Here is a 19,101-nt window from a genome sequence, read left to right on the forward strand (position 1 = left end):
CCCAGGAAAAGCATTGTCAGATTTTAATGAGACACTTATCAGTTGCCAGCATAAAATTACAATGTTGTTGATGTGTACAAGGCCAATTATACTACATTAAACTATCGGGTTAAAACTGTGCGTGAGATATTTCTCCCCTCTATTCTGTAATCCTAAAATCTTATAGTTAAATGTTGCTCAAAGGGCCAACTTTTGCTACATGGGCAAAACTCCAAGGCCTAAAACTTGTGGCCTATAGTAAGCACTATAATCCATTAGTGGCCCTGGATTGTGTATGTGAATACACACCTTTCAAAAAGAGCCAATAGGATCTGATTGGTTTTAAGGCAATTTGGATAATTGTATACCTCAAGTTCTCTGAAAAACTGGAGGGGCCTATAAGCAAGATACAAACAGAGCTCCTAAGAAGTCTGTACCCAGCTGTTGAAAAGACTAAGAATACCTGTTGAGTGGAAGAAATGGCATCCCCTTACAGCTGATTAACTGGTTGGATACATTCAAGAGATTGTATTAGAAACAGTTTTATGGATGTTTGTGTGTTTTGCTTTATAGGCTATGGGTCTATTTTACAGATACTTTTCATATTAACATTTCAGGGAGAAAAGCTTAGATCCTTGCAATCATCCTGGATATCTGTTGTATAACTGCCTCCTACTCGAACGGTTTGTTTCATCAGCAAATATGGCTGTTGGACTGGGATTAGCTCACACACGTTACCTAACCCTGACCTTTCCCCTAGATTAACATCTTTACCTCAGTTTAGCTGGTCAAGGTCCATCCAGGAGGGGAGGGGGGGGAGCTTATGGTTTGCCTTGAGCAGCTATGTCAAGGTAAAAGATTTAACCTGCATCCACACTAGGAAAAGGTCCTGGTTAGATAACACATGCAATGATGGTCATGTGACAGAAAATCATGAGCCCGTGATGAAATGCAGTTAGTTGATTCTGTATGGGCTGGGACACTGCTTGACCCAACAAGGGCCAAGGGTCTCGAATCTTCTCCCCAGAACCCTGGCACAGAGGCAATTCAATGAGCCACAAGGATTTGACCTCACTCTTTGCAACTAGGACCATGCACTAACTCAGTCACCCGGGCTAGTCTGTGATAGTCCTTGCTCATGTGCCGAGTGGCATTGTATTCCTTAAGTAGCTCCACCGAAGTCTACAAAATCAATGGGGATGCTGGAGGTGTCAGGGACTACTCAGCCTAAGGAGGGGTTTTGCGTGTGAATATGGAGAAAGAGAAATCCAGCTGAACTCAGCACACAGCCAATACATTTTACAGCAGTCAGTTTTTCTAAGAAAATGGTCTTTGGCAAGTTACATGTGGCCCAAAAAGGAAAAGAAAGATTAAAAAAGATTAAAAAGTTACTTAATCCTGCTTTCCCTTTACCTGATAGATCCAAAGCCCTGTGGACTCTTCAAGCTTTCCTTTCAACCACACCATACCCCACAGATTAGATTTAGAGTATTAAATACCTGCAGGGAACTGTCCTCAATCTGAGCCCTACAGCCCTTACTCAGGCTAAAGTCCCACTGGCTTCAGTGGAAGTAGGAATCCTGGAGAACAGACGGCAGGATCTGGCCTAATACTAAAACCAGTGTTAGCTTTGCTGGGGGAAAGCGTGCTGCATGAAAGCTGGGCATGCTACTGTACACACCCAACTCCCTCATCATCCCATCTCCCCCACCACCATCCATCATTACGCACACACATACATGTACAGAAGGATATCACAGTGACTTTGCTTTCCTCTCCCTCCATCTGTCCTATATTGGAGTAAGATTTCTTCCATGCAGTGCCAGGGAATTGGAATTCCAAATCTACTGTCTGTATCTGAGGCCTGCTTCTTTAGGGGCAGATTTCCAAAAGGCTGTGTACCAGCAGTTAATATATAACCTACAAAATCAGAGCATTACACTTTGGAATACCAAATATTTGCTGTTGACCTTCATCACTGGACAGTCATCATTTAACTTTGTTTTTTTTTAAGTATAGTTGATTGAGAAAAGTAACAGACGAGCTGCCTTGTTGGTAAGATGGAACTGTTTAAACCAAGAATTTTAAATACCTATGCGGGGGGGGAGGGGGAGGGCAATTATATCTGCATATTCTTAACATTATGCAGTGTTTCAAGCAGGAGTTGATTTTATCTGTATATTGAAATTTTATCTTAATTTAAAATGCTATAATGTTTTCAAGGGGAAACCTTTTAGTATGAGCAAAAAGCAAGAAACCTCCTACTGTAGATATGTTGGTACTACAAATCATCCTAAACCAAAGTTTATACCAACTTTTTCCTGCTTTCACGGTTAAAAATTTTAATGAAATGTGTCTTCTGTTCTGCAGTGTTAAAAACTGAGATCTTTGGGAATCCAAAACAATGTTTGAACTTCACATTCTGTACAAATGCAAGCTTTTGCTTTTACAATTTAGACAACAAATACATGATTGTTTTCAAAGCTTCTTCCTCTACTTTCATATATTTTCTACGCCGTTCAAAAGCTTTGTTTATCAGACGGTTATTGATGTTGAACAGCAAAACTTTTGTAATGATATGTCTGAAATCCCAAACTAGCAATAGACTATCATCCAACTGTGTGCTCTTTAGCAATGTTCCCAAGTCAGCGGGAGTTTTGCTTTTTTGAGGTCTAGAGAGTCTTTCCCTTCACTTCAGTTGGTTTTGGATCAGGCCCTAAGTAAAAACTTCACTCTTCGGTTCCCTGCCAAGCACTGAATCTGGAATAACATCACAGACTCTTCAAATAATGCAGGGAGTGCTGGGTGCATTGTTATCAGCTACTTTATCTCAGGGCAATTAAAAAGTCTAGACACTAGCCTCAGCAGTAAAGGAGAAGCTGGTTCTCCACTATGTTTATTAAACATTTGGGCCTGATCCTGTTGCTATTAACGTCAGTGGGATTGTTGCCATTGACTTGTGTGAAAACAGGATCAGTCCCTCTAATTGTGAATTTTATAAAAGGCAGATTTTGCCAACCCCTCAGTGGCAGAGGGCTCTGCCTACCACAGAAATGATGTAAGATGCCAGGATTCATCTGGTGTTGGAGGAACAGGATACCAGGAGTGGATGGAGGGAGAGCATACCCCAAACCTATGATAAAGTCTAATTCCATAGGTGCCCTATCTTTGTTGCCAAGGCGGGGGCGGAGGTGGGAGGAGTCTAGGAAGATCAGTCACTATGTTCCTTCCCATGTAAGGGGTGCATTGCAGGGGCAGAGGCTGCGGCAGCCCTATAACTACAGTAGTGGCCAAGGAGCACCAGTGCTGTACAGGGAGCTGGAAGAGAATTGCTTTGCCCAAGCCTTGCAAAATTTGTCAGTGCACAGTTTGGCTTCTTGGGCTTTGCACAGATGCATGGTTTGCCCCTTGCTAATGTAAAGAGTAATGTAGGATCGAACAACTGCAGGGAGAGTGATGAGAAAGTTTTTCAAGAGAAACTAAGGCTATGCCATACTCAGGAGATTTGGTTTACCAGGAATTCAAGTAACCTTTTAGTGTGTTGGATCCCCCCCCACACACACACTTTTTACTTGACCTTTGGCTTCAGAGTCTCCAAACTACAAATCCCACCACAGAGCTGGAGACTCAGGAAATTTAGCTCAAGTTTTACGCTTGTATCAAAACCAAGTTTTGCCCAATTTTCAGTTTCAACATTAAACTTCCACCCAACTATTTGTACCCTAGATGGAGACTTACTTTTGGTCTGAAGATGACTGATCAGAACACATTCATCCTGTCTGGATAATGCATTTAACCTCCTCATGCAATTTTCCCAGTGCAGAGGGCCTGCACTAGGATTACATGAGATTTAAATTGTGCAGAGGGTCCTGAGAAGGCTTGTTAGACCAGAGTGAATTTCACCTTAACCACTTAACTCAAATGATAGAATTAATGTGATCACATCAGCTAATTATATTAACCATAAATGACAATCTGCCAACAATTAAGGTATATTAGAGCTCCAGAGAACACATGAAAAGCAAAATCTGAGCCCAAGTACTATGTATGGGTCACAGATATAATAAATGTTTAGTTTAAAGGTGAAGTTAAAAGGTATGCTCTATAGCCTGGTCCAGTGATAGCACTGTGCACAGCCATTTATGGAAACAGACTCTGTTCTAGGATTAGGGTTCCTGCTCCTTGGACAAGCAGGGAAGGTAAGTGCTGTGGAGGTAGCATATTCAACCCAGATGGGATGTGAGAGTCATATTGCAGCCCCCTGTTGGGCAATCCAGGAATTGCATTGGTGGGTTTTTGAGGGCCCATGGTGAGCTCTCCCTGGGGAATAAGGAAGGTGGTGCGGTGCAGTGCACTGCCTGTGTGAGAAGAAAGGGAGGAGTCATACCCCTCCCTGCTCCATTCCCACAGAGTTCAGTCTTAGAACTATTAGCAAGAGCTGATCTCAACTGTTGGGATGGTGCAGAGGGAAAGAAGCAGTCTCCAAGACAGTCCAATCTAACCTATGAGAGGGATTTCATATTTCATATATTTGGGATTCTAGTAATGTTTAAAAAGGATAAAATGGCAGGAGCTTTCATGACCCACACCTAGTACATCTTTAGTCAGTGTGTGATGGGCATAGGGAATTCCACTGGGAGTGTAGATATAGTTAAAATAAATATAAAATTGGTGGAAATGGTTTTACGTTGTATATTTTTAATATTTTCCACATTTTACATGTGATTAGGAAGATGCATCACATTCAACTATTTCATTGTCTCCTGATTCATTCATTATAGCCCATCTGGGCTGCCATCTTGTACAGAATGTAACTCACTATTTCAATAGAGAATTGACTGCCTGACTGCCAAATGTGGGCTGTTACTTTGTGCCCAGATGTCTTACTGCTCACATGAAAGTGCCTTTTCAGGGCTTACGCCCACAGACAATTACACATCTTGATGTAGGCAATCATGAGGGTTTGCTGAACTCTGAATTTATGGCATTCAGATAATGCCAGATTTTTGTATAAAATCATAAAAATGTAGAGCTAGAAGGAACCTCAAGAGGTCACCTAGTCTATCACATAATTCTCTGGCCATATGACAAATGTCAAGTTATACAATTACCATACTCTAGTGTTAGAGATCAGATATCCCTTAACAACAAAACATCTATTGAGACTGTTCTTTCCATCTAGTTAACTAAAAGCCTACTATTTTAATGATGGGCCCATTTAACAGAATCAATCTTTTCATACCTCTTCTTCATTCTTATGATCACTCTTATACAAAGAGAACTGGTGCAGAATGAAATTTCAAATGGCACCAGATCATTTTTCTTTCTAGCCATCCTAACAGAGTTTGGAACACCCTTCTAATTTGGATGGAAGGGGGTGGGATTTCCTGTCTGAAAATAAGCAAATTCAAAATATTGTATAAAAGTGATATTCTATCCTATATTGTATGGGAAACAATTCACACTTTGCTTTTAAATTTGCTCTGGTTATGTTGTATGTTCAGTGTCTTTGATTTCAATACACAAATGGCAATTACACATGTAGATGGAAAAGTTATGCGTCTATGTGATTTATATAAGCAACTTTCATTTTCACATGCAAATTTTGGATTTTGCATGAGCAAATTTGGATGTTAAATTGGGGCCTTTTTGAAAATTTAACTTTCTTATTGCAAGGTTTTACAGAACATTCCTCTGCATGAATGTTGCTTAGAAATCACTGCTTGTGACAGAGAATAATAATATTCCAAACATAGAGTAAGTGTCTCACCCTCAGTCCATTCACAAGCCCACTTCAGCATTCATTGGATCTTACAAAACAATATTTGATAAGTGAAGTGTAAAAGAACCAGAGGTAACACTACACATGGTCTGGGCACCACTCTGTCCGCAAGAATAAATAATCCATATCAGATGAATGAAAAGTGAAAGGGAATGACGAATTTCCTTACCGGTTTGCAATGGTATTGGATTCTCAGTCCAGGGCCTCACAACCTCATCATGGCTCAGCAGACACAAACAGTAACATGGAAATTAAGAGGGTGCAGTCTTGTTTACAAGGCTAGAAGGAAGTACTATGTCCCCCCTTCCCTATTCAATAGGATCTTCAACAAAAGGTACTATGTCTAAGTCATTCTTCTGAGCAGTCCTGTTACTCCAAGGTTCATAATTGTACACTCCTTCATGTTTGTAGGACTAGTTCATCTATTGCTTCTACACAAATCCATGAACATAAGAGCAATCTCATTCTGCAAAGAGGGAGCTGCTGTTAAAGGTGAACCACATCTGAAGTTCACAAGCAGCCTATTCAAATATTAGACAACAAAGACATCAAGCTACCTCACTCTTGCCAAGAAAGCATTTGAATCCCTGCTGTCCACCAGCACAGGTGCTCAATATTCAGAGTGACTATTCAACAAGGGAGGAGGCATTATTACAGACATCATGAAAATCTGGAGTACCTGTCATTTCCCCTCCTCACTGGGGGGTTTTCTTAGAGCAGAGCTGTCCCACAACACAGTTAGTACTCACAGCTGGAAAGAGTACCCTTACTTATAAAAATAGCAGGCGTTGGTTCCATGGTAACAATAAGTCTTCTATTATCCTCCAGATGGATGTAGGGGTGTGTGTCTGGAAGGGTCATTAATATTTAATTCCTTCTTGTGCTATTGCCATCCTGTCTCTAAAACAAAAAAATTCATTTTCACAAGCTTGCAAGGCTGAATTAAAAAGTAAAAGAGGTGATGGGGTGTGATCCTCCTCTGCCTTATACCAGTCGTGCACAATCATCATTCCTTTGGCTTCAGTAGAGTTACTCCTGGTTTACACGGGGGTAAACAATCAGAGGAAAATCAGGCCCAAGACCACTGGCCTTTTCAAAAATTATTATTAATGTTTTGCTTTTTTCCTAACTGAATGTTTCTATGTAATTGGAAAAAACACTGACATGTCATTCAGGCTAATTTTCCCTAGAAAAGAAGGTCTCTGTTATTCAGCAAAACCTCTTGTAATTTTTCAAAGGATTCTAAAGCAATTTGAAATGTAGAACTTTTGAATTCTCCCAATCACATTTTTTTTAAAGTATGGCCAACTCTCAGAGTTTCTCATTTATGGGACTCAGAACTAGTGGTTACAGTTTGACTCTTTTAGTATACATTGTGCAGAAATTCAACGCTGGTATTTTTATACGTACTGCATATTACACACACTAGCCCTTTAATTGTCAACAAGGTATTTCTCTCTCTACATTTGTATTCATCACATTAAAAATAGGTAGCTCTCATTGACTTCAGGTGGAGATGAATGTGCCTCATCTGAAAATTTGGACCTACTCTTTTAAGACAGGCTTCAATTTAACATAGGAAGATTAGTGAGGGACTTTCATGATGAACTGTTTAGCATATGAAGTGAGCCCCTTGCTAAAGGTCATGACATCTCTTTTGCATCCATTTTGAAAGAATGGAGACTTTTTTTTCCATTACTTTCACTTTGACTTTTGATTTGGGCATTGGCCATTCAAACTTTACATTGTTGGTGTGTAACTTGGGAGGAGAGGGGGGATTGGTGAGATTTACATGGTGGAAGGAACTTGAAACCATTTGGCTATATCCATGACCTCTTTATCTGGAACCCAGAAGCATGGTATTTTCAATTAAAAAAAGAAAAATTGTCATTGACTTTATTGTTTCTTTTCATTTTCTTGACTAGAAAGAAGCTCAGTGCTGGACTCCAAAATGAAAGCAGGGATTTGCCTTCTTCTCTTATGTGAAATGTGCATTGAATTAAGCACATCTCTTGGCAAGCCTGGAAATCGAAAGAAAGATAAAGGGAAGAATTGTTTGCCGAATCATGAGAATGAATGTAGCACTATGAACCAACTTTTGCATAGAAGCACCGCTGAGCCATTTGCAGAGCAAGTCCCTCTAGAGTTCACTCTTTACAACCTCACTGAAAAGAACATGGATTTTGGATTCAATCTCTACAGGAAAATAGCACTGAAGCATGACAATAACGTGTTCTTCTCCCCGCTCTCTGTGTCATTTGTGATGGCTGTCCTCATGCTCGCGGCTGAAGGGGAAACCTACAAGCAAATCATTCAGGGTACAAACCTCCATCTTTTTCAGGGCAAAGAGAATTTTCATCAGTTGCCAGCTTTGTTTAAACAATTGAAAGATAACATCACAGAGAATGAAGAGCTTGTTCTGCAGAGAGGTAGTTTTTCTTTTATTCAAAAAAATTTCAGACTCAAGGAGCCTTTCCTTAATCTATCCAAGCAGTACTTTGATATGGAATTCTTAAGTGTGGATTTTCACAACTCCACCCAAGCAAAAAATGTCATAAATCAGAATATTAACAAGAAGACCAAAGGAAAAATCCCAAAGCTTTTTGAAGAACTTGACCAGCATGCTAAACTGGTTCTCGTGGATTACGTTCTCTTTAAAGGTAACTATTGATTTTATTCTGTAAGATCATCATTTACAAAAAGACAACAGGCAAGACTCTGTTCTCAGTTACTTTAGTGTAGCTCCAGAAAAACTCCACTGGGATCAATGTTAAGTATCAGGGGGTAGCCGTGTTAGTCCGTATCTACAAAAACAACAAGGAGTCTGGTGGCACCTTAAAGACTAACAGATTTATTTGGGCATAAGCTTTCCTGGGTAAAAACCTCACTTCTTCAGATGCATAGAGTGAAAGTTACAGGTGCAGGCATTATATACTGACACATGGAGAGAAGGGAGTTACTTTGCAAGTGGAGAACCAGTGTTGACAGGGCCAATTCAATCAGGGTGGATGTAGTCCACTCCCAATAATAGATGAGGAGGTGTCAATTCCAGGAGAGGAAAAGCTGCTTCTGTAATGAGCCAGCCACTCCCAGTCCCTATTCAAGCCCAGATTAATGGTGTTAAATTTGCAAATGAATTTTGGTTCTGCTGTTTCTCTTTGAAGTCTGTTTCTGAAGTTTTTTTGTTCAATGATAGTGAACAAAATTTTAAATCTGTAATAGAATGACCAGGGAGATTGAAGTGTTCACTTACTGGCTTATGTATGTTACCATTCCTGATGTCCGATTTGTGTCCATTTATTCTTTTGCGGAGGGACTGTCCGGTTTGGCCAATGTACATGGCAGAGGGGCATTGCTGGCACATGATGGCATATATAACATTAGTGGATGTGCAGGTGAATGAGCCCTTGATGGTGTGGCTGATGTGGTTGGGTCCTCTGATGGTGTCACCAGAGTAGATATGGGGACAGAGTAGGCAACGAGGTTTGCTACAGGGATTGGTTCCTGGGTTGGTGTTTCTGTGGTGCGGTGTGTAATTGCTGGTGAGTATTTGCTTCAGGTTGGGGGGATCAATGTTCCTACTCTAGATTTGCAACTGAGCTCAAAATATGGTGCAGAACGTTTGTGCATCAGGCAAGTCAAGTAAACCTGTCAATGCTACTGAGTTCACTGCAAACTGGATCTGTACATATGTCATATACTCATTATAACTGAGTTAGTAATTCAAATACAATGATTGTGGCTGGGGGCTTCTCCTTTGGGGAAAAGCATTTTCAAAGATACAGTATTTCCCCATTGTCCCCCATTAGATTTCCTTTTTTTAATTAATTTTTTTAAACCATAAATGATTTTAGTGGTACTGAAAAGGGCCTTGAATGCTGCTGACCTCCATTCTCAGAACAGCTAGAACACAGAGGCAGTGAAAACTTCCCCTCAGTACCATATTAACTTGTCTTAACCCTTCTCTGAAGGGTCCATCTTGAGGGCCGAGAAGGTTGTTCAATCTCCCTGGGCTCCCTGCCAATCAGAGCCATTATTGCGGTGCCCATTGTAATGATAGCTGTAATATGGGCATATGTACTCTAGACACTGGGCTGAGGGCACCAATTCATTTCTCATAGAGTGCACTGGTCAAGGCAACACAGAGTTTCCCCATTTCATACAAGAGTCTCTTTGATCAGGGAAAAGAACCACACCTAACCCATGAGAGGACCGTCCACATATTGATCTGGTGCAACAGAAAGAAGTTATCAGAATCTGGAAGGCCCTTAGCTTGGCAAGAGAGGTGCAATCAAACTAGGAAAAATAAGCACAGCATGCCAAAGTTTATTGGCTAGGGCCACGTAGCAGCCCCAACTAGGCTGTGGAGAAGCAGACTCTGCAGAGACTTCCTATCCCCCCTAACGAGAAGGGAGCAAACTGCCTGTCACACAACAAGGCTCCCTGATTACACAGCAAATTAGCTCTCCCAGGACAGGAGTTCAGCTCTTTTCTTTCAGTTTCACTTAGCCAAAGGAGGCCAGCCTGGGCCCAGAGGCCCCGGCTGGAGTTTCCCCTGGAGCAACCAGTGATTTTTCAATCCACCTTCAGGTCCCTGAAGCCATCCAGTCCTCTTAGGGATGAAACTCCTATGGGAAGCATTATGATGGTGAGGACTCTACAGGTCATGGGTATGCAGAGCTATCACACGATAAACTTTGGTCACTGTAAAGCTGGGTCAGATCTGGAGCAGTAACCTCAACCTCTCCAGAACTCCAAGGCACACTGAAATATCACCTCTCACGTTAAAATGCCTCAACCTCGCCCAGTAATCCCATTTATAAGGGTGCATTTTATTGTGGTGTTTTCCCCAATAATGCTCCCCCAGGTCCTTTGAATGAGCAGAGAAGGGCAGGGTATACATTAAAAGTTTCCAATTCAAGACATTGTACTACTTGCAAAAACTAAAATAATCCAAGATTATTTGGTGCCCTGAATATGCATGAGAGAAGAGGAAGGACGAGTTTCCAGTTAAATAGCAGAACTAGAAGAAACAAGGGGTTAGATCCTTGGCTAGGTCAAGGAGCACACAGCAATTATCTAATGCATCTCCACCACACAGGGGAATTCTCTGCTGATGGACAGCTGGTGTAGAAGCTCCTGTGTCCCTCCCCCTGCAGTCAGTAGTCTCTGAATTCTAGTTGAGAAGGACCAGATTTTTCAAAGGAGGCCCCACGCAGCAAAAATAGTGATAGTCCACTCTCCTCAATCAGAGGGGAAGGGTGGCACAAAAAGTTGGGTCAATTGATCAGGACAAAAGACAAGAGTGCAGAGACAGGAGTAGGGCAAAGGGGGAGCAGAGAACCCCAGACTATGCCCACTGCTCCAAGAAGAGATCAAGGGAAACCACTACCTAGGTGCATGCTCAAGTGAGGGAAGGAAAATGGCCCCACAGTGTGGTTTCCTTCCTCCTTGACATATAAATAGCCAGTTGGGACAATGTCAAGGGGAGGTTTCTGGATTTAGTTGGGCCTTGGATCGGGTGCTGTTTTCAGTGACATAGACAGAGAAAAGGAGGTGTGGCCAGGATAATGTCTCTATGCTGTCCCAATCCGCAGCAGTAGTTTCAGCCACTTTGAGTCCTGAGAAACTATTTAACTCTGACTTGTACCTGGGGATAAGTGCTGTACTTAGTGGTCCCAGGATCATGAGAGTGAATGAAAAGCCTCTGGCTCAGTGTACACTCTCTCTCTCGAGGACAGCATCATACAGAGAGTTCTCTCCTTCTGAAGAAAGAAAACAGATGCAAACTTAAAAGTAAAACAAAACAAAGAGGACCAAGCAGAATGCTCCATGGTGGAAGTTCAGAAATTTCTGCTGTCTGGTATGGGGGCTCATCTCACAATAGCTCAGAGCAAGGCATATTTTCCTTGAGATGGGGGAACAGCTGAGCAGCAGCAGTAAAATAGGCTAAAAGGAGATTCCCCAAGAGTTCAATGTTATTGTACTGACAGCTTAGTAGCACTCATTGGGACGTAGTCTGAGTCTGGTGTGTAATTCTGTTTCCTTTATTTGAAGAAGAATGTTAGTTAAGATGTAATGAAGCCCACCCAAGACACAGAGATAATAAATGGATTGGCTAGACTTACATGTGAGTAGAGATACCCTGATAATTTACTAATGAGTGAGATATTAAAAAACTGGGACATTGAGTTTTGGGAAAAGACGGTTAGAAGACAACCTGTTACTAAAAGAAATGCAGTGGCGAGAAAGCCTGGAAAAGTGCTATGATTTACAGCAGACTCCAAAAATGGCAAGGTCCGGCTTTGACTGCTTTCTAGCAGTAGCAAATTCAGGGATGAATGCCCATGAGAGAGAACAGTTTGTCAGAAGCTCCTGTGAGTTCGTATGGATTTGTTGGCAGAGACCATGTCTAAGAACAGCATGCTGGACAATTTAGGCTTCAGCAGATAGCAACCAGCACCATGAATTAAATTCTTTAAATTAATTAACCAGTGCAGAGCATGGCACATAGGTATAATATACCTATAAGACAAGTACTGTTTACGGCAGCCACCGCTTCCACATGGACAACAAGGCTAATCCCAGGTAGAAAATGGTGTAGTAGTCTAGCCTTGAGGTGACAAAAGTATGAACATAAGAATAAAAGAACGGCCATACTGGGTCAGACTAAAGGTCCAGTTAGCCCAATATCCTGTCTTCCAAAGTGGCCAATGCCAAGTGCCCCAGAAGGAATGAACAGAACAGGTAATCATCAAGTGATCCATCCCCTGTTGCCCATAATCATGACAAGCTCTGCATTTTGAAAAGAAAAGATTTTGTCAAGTATAAAGGTGAAACAAGGTGTTTTTGGCCACCACTTCTCATTCGGAAGCTGTGAGTAGAGAGGAATCCAAATAAGACTTAGATTGACAGCCTCTAAAAAATAAGCCTGCAGATGCCTTCATTGCTTCTGCCAATTCCCCATCAACAATCAACCATCTTTTATCAATTGGCATCACTTGTGTCTTATTTTGACTGAATCCAACCCAGCTGGATTTCATCCAGATCCCTTTCTCTGCCAGAAATTGAGATAGGAAAGAAATGGAAAGGAAATGGTAGAAAGGAAATGCAGGCCTTAGTATCATCAACATATATGGTGTCCGGCCATAGCACTCACAAGGGAGGCAGCCCACTGTTGATGTTCCATGAATGAGAATGTACGGAGGTATCACTTTAAAAAGAGAATATTGAATAGGTGGAACAGACTTCTAGTGGAGGTGGCAGAGTCAAATAGCATTTCTGCACAAAATGGATGATTATATGGTATTCAGTAAAATAAAGGAATATTCATTAGTTTGGAGCCTGGGGGTAATTGACCACCTGGACAAAGGGACAATGGGGAAAATATTTGTTGATCATGTTTCTTCCCCTCCATCCCTCCTGAGCCTAGGTCTGTTTATTTTGTGTGGTTTTGCCCTCCTTTGCTGTAAAACGTTTTGAAGTATGTAGGCTAAAGATATCATAGTTGTCATCCAGCCATCCTATGCACAAGGGGCCCAAAATCCTACATGACCGTATAGCAATGGATACAATTGGATAATATTTTAAGAACTTCAGAACTGTTACCATGAGGAAGTATGAGTATGAATAATTATTTTCTTTCTTTCTTTTCTAAGGCAAATGGCTGCACCCATTTAATACAAGATTCACAGAACTGGAGACTTTCCATATAGACAAGTATAGGACCGTACAGGTGCCCATGATGTTTAAATCAGACAAGGTTGCCTCAACTTCGGATAAGAACTTAGGATGCATTGTGCTAAAACTTCCCTACAGAGGGAGTGCACACATGCTTATTGCCATGCCGGAAAAGGAGGGAGATTACGCTTCACTTGAAGACCACATAACAGCAGAGCTTGTGGAATCGTGGCTTAGAAACATGAAGACCAGGTATAGCTTCACACTGACATCCTGATGATACTAACATATTTCATATTTACTGAGGTAAAAGAAACCCACTTATGTGCTGGTTTCTCTGTGGAGTGGCATCCTCACAGAGGCGAGGTCTTTCCAAATCCCCCAAAACAGAACCTTTGTACATAAGAGTGGTGTAGGGCTCTCACTTGAAGCCTTCATTTAAGACTGATTTATCTCCTCTATCCCACTAAGAAATGTACGTCTCACAGAGCACAGTCCAGCCTTTCCAAGCCCAAACATCAGGCCCTAACTGTGGTCTTCAGTTTGGCACTTCCAGCCAAAATAGCATGGCTAACCAGTGTGTGCAGCTTACTCATGAAGGGATTTCAAATTTGGGCAATGAAGCATAAATACAAATATATTAAATAGGTTGAGCTATAAGAATGTAAAATAAATTAATCTCTTCACATGAAATATGATTCAGTAGGTGACACTCTTTCTCCTGGTTCAGGATTGAGTTAATCAATACCTCATCATAGAAGTGGGGATACTGTGCTGCAGGAAACTAGAGGTTCTGACCCCTTGTGGCCCTGACATTTTTCATGAGAGAAAGCATTAGCCCTGCTGTCTTTTCCAAGTTGTTACGCAGCAATTTACATTCTGCCTACCTAGATTCCCCTACATTTCAACTATTCTTCACTTCCTGCCCTAAACTGTTGTGTAGCATGTTGTGCAGCATGTTGTGCACTGCTGAATTCGATCCCAGAGCTGGTTGCATTTCAGTATTGGTTGAAGTGACCATTACATATCGCTTGTCTGCCTCATACAAGTGAGAGACAAGGTAGGTGAGGTAATATCTTTTACTGGACCAACTCCTGTTGGTGAGAGAGACAAGCTTTTGAGAGCTTCACAGAGCTCTTCTTCGGGTATCAAGCACTTGGAGGCAAACATGGGACTCAAACTGAACTTCTCTCCCCCTGAAAAGGTCAGTTTGAGTCCCATGTTTACCTCCAAGTGCTTGAGGCCGAAAGAAGAGCTCCGTGTATCTCGAAAGCTTGTCTCTCCCACCAACAGAAGTCGGTCCGATAAAAGATATTACCTTAACCACCCTGTGTCTCTCGTATCCTGGGAGCAATATGGCTACACCAGCTCTGCATCATACAAGTGAGGAAGTTTCACTACTTTTTATAGGGCACTTTTAGATCCTCTGATGAAAGGTTAATGAAGTGCAAAATATTACTGAATGACCCTTCTAATAATAATTACTAAGTATATTCTAGGATAATGAGACAAGCAAAATTCATGGAGAAAAATCAAGCCTGTGATAAGGACATTTTGCTTGTTCCAAAATTAGGACTTTGTCAGTTTTTTCACTATATTACCAGTATTTATGTTTGTTACAGAAAAATGGACGTTTTCTTTCCAAAGTTCAAATTAGACCAGAAATACCAGATGCATGAACTGCTTCCTGCTCTGGGAATTAAAAACCTGTTCACAATGAACGCAGACCTGAGTCAACTTACAGATCAAAGATTTGTAAAAGTATCAAAGGTAAGACTTATAAGCTGCTTCTTGTTATTTATTTTTTGTATTATATTAGTGCCTAGAGGGCCCAGTCAAGATCAGGACCTGGTTGTGTTCGGTATTGTACAAATACATTGTGAGAAACAGTTCCTGCCTCAAAGAGATCAGGTGACTTGCTGAAGGTCTCAGAACAGAGCTAGGAATAGAACCCAGGACTCCTTACCCTCAGTCTATTAAGAGCCACATTTTGGCTTCTCTTGCACAAATCTGCAAGGGGAAGCAGTGGGAGAGGGAAGTTTGAAGTACAGCTGGGCATCATCTTTTACATGAAACATTTTTTCAGCAAAATGTACAGATTTGGTGACACTAAAACTTTTCACAAATTTGTGTCAATTCCACCAAATTGTTCTAGTTAAAAAAAATCAGAAAAATATCAAAACAGTTTGCTACATCATTTTCAAAAGGAAGTGTTTATGTTTTTCAGTTCAAAACAATTTCTAGTTTCAAAATTTCCTGTAATCGTACTTCAGAATCAGAAACTTTAAAAAATGGTGAAAATTGAAAAAAGGGCTGTTTAGACCCAAAACAAAATTATTTTTGGCTTTGTGCTTCATCAAATTTTCATTCTCAAGTTGATCCAAAACAGGTTTTTTCATTTTTATTTTTTGGAATTGCTAGCAAACTGACAAGTCCATTATTTGCCCAGCTCTAGTTCAGAGACTTCCCCCACCTCTTCTGTACACCTGTGCAGAGAACCACCACAATCCAGCACCATCCAGCAGTAAGAGACATGCCAAAGAGGACAAAACATGAACATGGCCCTACCCCATTCCATACCAAATGGACCACTGTGGTTTTCATAGATTGCACCCTTTTAAAGAGCTTAGTAGTTGCCTCACCAAATATATAAATGTAAAAGTATTTAAACTATGATAGCTTTGTAAGCTGACCTTAATCAGAAAGGTTATTTCATATCCCAAGAGTAAAAATACAGAAGGTAAAATAGCAGATGTTTAGTTTATGGGCTATTACACCATTTAATGTGTGTAAATCAGGTTGAGAATCTGCAGCATACTCTTCCCCTTGCGCAGATACCAGGAAAAATTGTATAATCCAGAATTAATTAGCTATTAATTTTATTATAAAATAATCTAATTTTAATAGCATCTGTTAACTGATTTTAAAAGCAATTAATACACCAGCTAGCATAGGGCCATTGCAGCATTACTAAATGTTACCATGTGAGAGTTACATTAGTTCAGAAACAGATTTAGGACTTGAACAGAGTCATCAGAGTTTGGTATTGGTGATGTTAACACCTTCAATTGTCTTTATGTCCTAGACCATAAACTAACCATGAAGCTTTCAGACATAGGCTTAAGAACTGAGGAAATAGCTAGATGCATACACTACAGAAATAAAGGGGAAAGGGTCAGATCCTGCAACGTATTGAGTGACCTTAATTCCCAGTGAGTTTGGTGGGAGTTGAGGGCTTGCAAACACCTCACAGGATTGTTTTGTATGTCTGTACTCATTAGTTCTGTGCTACTGCTTGCTTCAAGGAAATCTTCTCAAGATTATAAACATATAGCAATAAAACAAGACAGGTGCAATTACATAAAGGGAGATTTAGATTCAATATTAGGAAAAACTTGCTAACTAGAAGGATAGTTAAGGACTGAAACAGCTTAAAAAGGGAAGTTGTGGAATCTCTGTCATTGGCGGTTTTTGAGAACAGGTTAGGCAAATACCAGTCAGGGATGGTCTAGGTATACTTAATTGTGCTTCAGCATGGAGGAATGCACTAAATGACTTCTTGATGACTTTTGATCTCCCTTCGGGTCCTATGTTTATATGATTTTATAAACACTTTCAGAATGCACAATATTTAACTAAGTAAAGCCTTTCAATGTTTGTGACTAACTAAACTTAATCAGAAACAAGCTAATTAAAGAAACAAACAACCGGAACCACTAATAGACATTTGCCTCGGTATTTAATCATGAAACGTAGAATGTAGGGTCAGCGGGACTAGAAACTGAAGGCTCATTCTATACATTCTGTTAGTTAAATCTGAAGATTGTAAAACAGATTCTGTGGTCTGGCCAACCTGGGCTATGCATGGATTTGGGTTACGGGAAAGAGTGACTAGGAAAAGTGGCTTGAAGATCAAATGTTCAGCCTTCATTTTTTTTATAAGAAAGTTACCCTGCCAAATTATGCATACAGAAATTGTATAATTGTTTCTAGAAATGGATCCAGGAAGCTTCTTAGGTTCTGATCCTGCAACTGATAGCGTTCAGATGGACTACGGCAGCTGTGCAGTCACAGTGGAGCTAATGGGGCTCTGTGTGAGTGCAGCCAACAACTGCAAGATCACAACCTCACTGTGACCCTCAATCCCTGGGCCTGTATGGCAGAGGCCTGCCATACATTAGGTGTTTGGAACTTCGATGTTCTCCACATAAGGAGTCTCATTTTTGGTGTTTATAATATTGTTCTCTTTGCGTTATTAGATTATCCAAAGAGCAGTAATTGAAGTGGATGAGAAAGGAACTGAAGCAGCAGCTGTTAGTGGGTCAGAAATTACTGCATACTCAATGCCTCCTACCATTAAAGTGAATCAGCCATTCCTCTTTATGATTTACGAAGAAACTTTCAAAACATTGCTGTTCATGGGCAGAGTGGTTAATCCTACAGAACTGTAAATGAAGACAATAGTTTCTAGTCTATCTCCAGTATATTCCAAGTTTTATTTTTATTTTCTTGAAACTATTACATTGCATTAGTTAGAACTGAAGACTTGCTAGGTATGAAAACAGATTCATTTCACATCTCAAATCATCAGCATGTCCTACTAAATTATTTTTGTTAATGCCCAAGCGGCAAGATTATCTAGTTGAGGCAATAATTGTGACAAAATAGAGATTTGTTCAAAAGCTGCATGTTATTTTATATATTTCCTAAACTACTCCTTCCGACAGCCATCTAACAGTAGGCTTAAGATTACCGATTGTATACTATAAGAATCAGTTCAAATATTTCACTCTGTGAGCTAAACTAGATATTTCTGTATATGTGCAAATTCAATAAAATGTTTGAGTTAAAAGATGCTAATTTCTGTTTAATTTTGTGTTTAATTCCCCATTGTATAACAGAGCCACCATTTTGCACATTTCACATTCACAGAAAAAATAGTTTCTTACAGAAAAATCATCAAAATGTAAACAAAAAATGTAAAGTGTATTTTAAAAATGCTGACAATATTTACTTATGGTCCAATAGGCTATACTATCAACTCCAAAATAACGTCTTGTAGAGCTACCATCATTAAAAGTCTCAAAAGCACAAACCTGAAAGTCCCAAATTCAACATTTTAATGACAGAATTCAGATATATTTTATTTAGAGATAAGCCTGAACGGAAACCTTGGATCCAAACATCCCAAAACATTTAGAAAGTTCACATCCAAACACTGCAGTTTGGCCTACTTTCTAACAATATTCTCTACTGCAATGAGAAGAATTAAGGGCCTGCTCCCACTGTCATCAGTGGAAATTTTGCCATTTACATCACTGGGAGCAGAGTCAAATTTTAAGCATGGGCTCTATAGGCACTGTTCTTGAGAATTTTATTTACTTCTGATTGTGGAGAAATAGCAAGCCTATAATTAAGGTCACATCAGGGTTTTCAGTTCAGTGAGTTTATTCAGTTTTATCAAATGCATCTTAGCTTCTCAGGGCACACGTACGTAGTCTAATAAAAGCACATTTAAACTGGCCTTTTTACAAACGATAAAATATTTCCAAAAGATAACTTCAACAACAGCTGGGAAAGCTGACTCTGAGTTTTATTTTGCACCACCAAAACTGAGTCCCTGCTGAAGTACATTGCCATATTGTATCACCTAGATACCA

The 19,101-nt window shown here is 40.3% G+C and overlaps 1 protein-coding gene across 1 annotated transcript; it reads left to right on the forward strand.

Moving 5' to 3' along the window:
- The first annotated feature begins 7,703 nt into the window (after positions 1 to 7,703).
- SERPINA10 (serpin family A member 10) lies at positions 7,704 to 17,892 on the forward strand. Its single transcript, XM_065404371.1, has 4 exons — positions 7,704 to 8,421; positions 13,420 to 13,693; positions 15,064 to 15,211; positions 17,701 to 17,892. Exons 1-4 carry the CDS (start codon positions 7,713 to 7,715, stop codon positions 17,890 to 17,892), a joined length of 1,323 nt encoding a protein of 440 aa, XP_065260443.1. The 5' UTR covers positions 7,704 to 7,712.
- Positions 17,893 to 19,101: the final 1,209 nt, after the last annotated feature.

The sequence above is a fragment of the Emys orbicularis genome, chromosome 4, assembly GCF_028017835.1.
Source record: "Emys orbicularis isolate rEmyOrb1 chromosome 4, rEmyOrb1.hap1, whole genome shotgun sequence".
Lineage (NCBI taxonomy): Eukaryota > Metazoa > Chordata > Testudines > Emydidae > Emys > Emys orbicularis.

Bases quoted from the DNA above. Each gene is read 5' to 3' on its own strand.
- SERPINA10 (XM_065404371.1), top strand. From the start codon at position 7,713: ATGAAAGCAGGGATTTGCCTTCTTCTCTTATGTGAAATGTGCATTGAA. The intron at 13,694-15,063 runs GTATAGCTTCAC...TGTTTGTTACAG, and splicing joins CTTAGAAACATGAAGACCAG to AAAAATGGACGTTTTCTTTC. The intron at 15,212-17,700 runs GTAAGACTTATA...TTGCGTTATTAG, and splicing joins GATTTGTAAAAGTATCAAAG to ATTATCCAAAGAGCAGTAAT.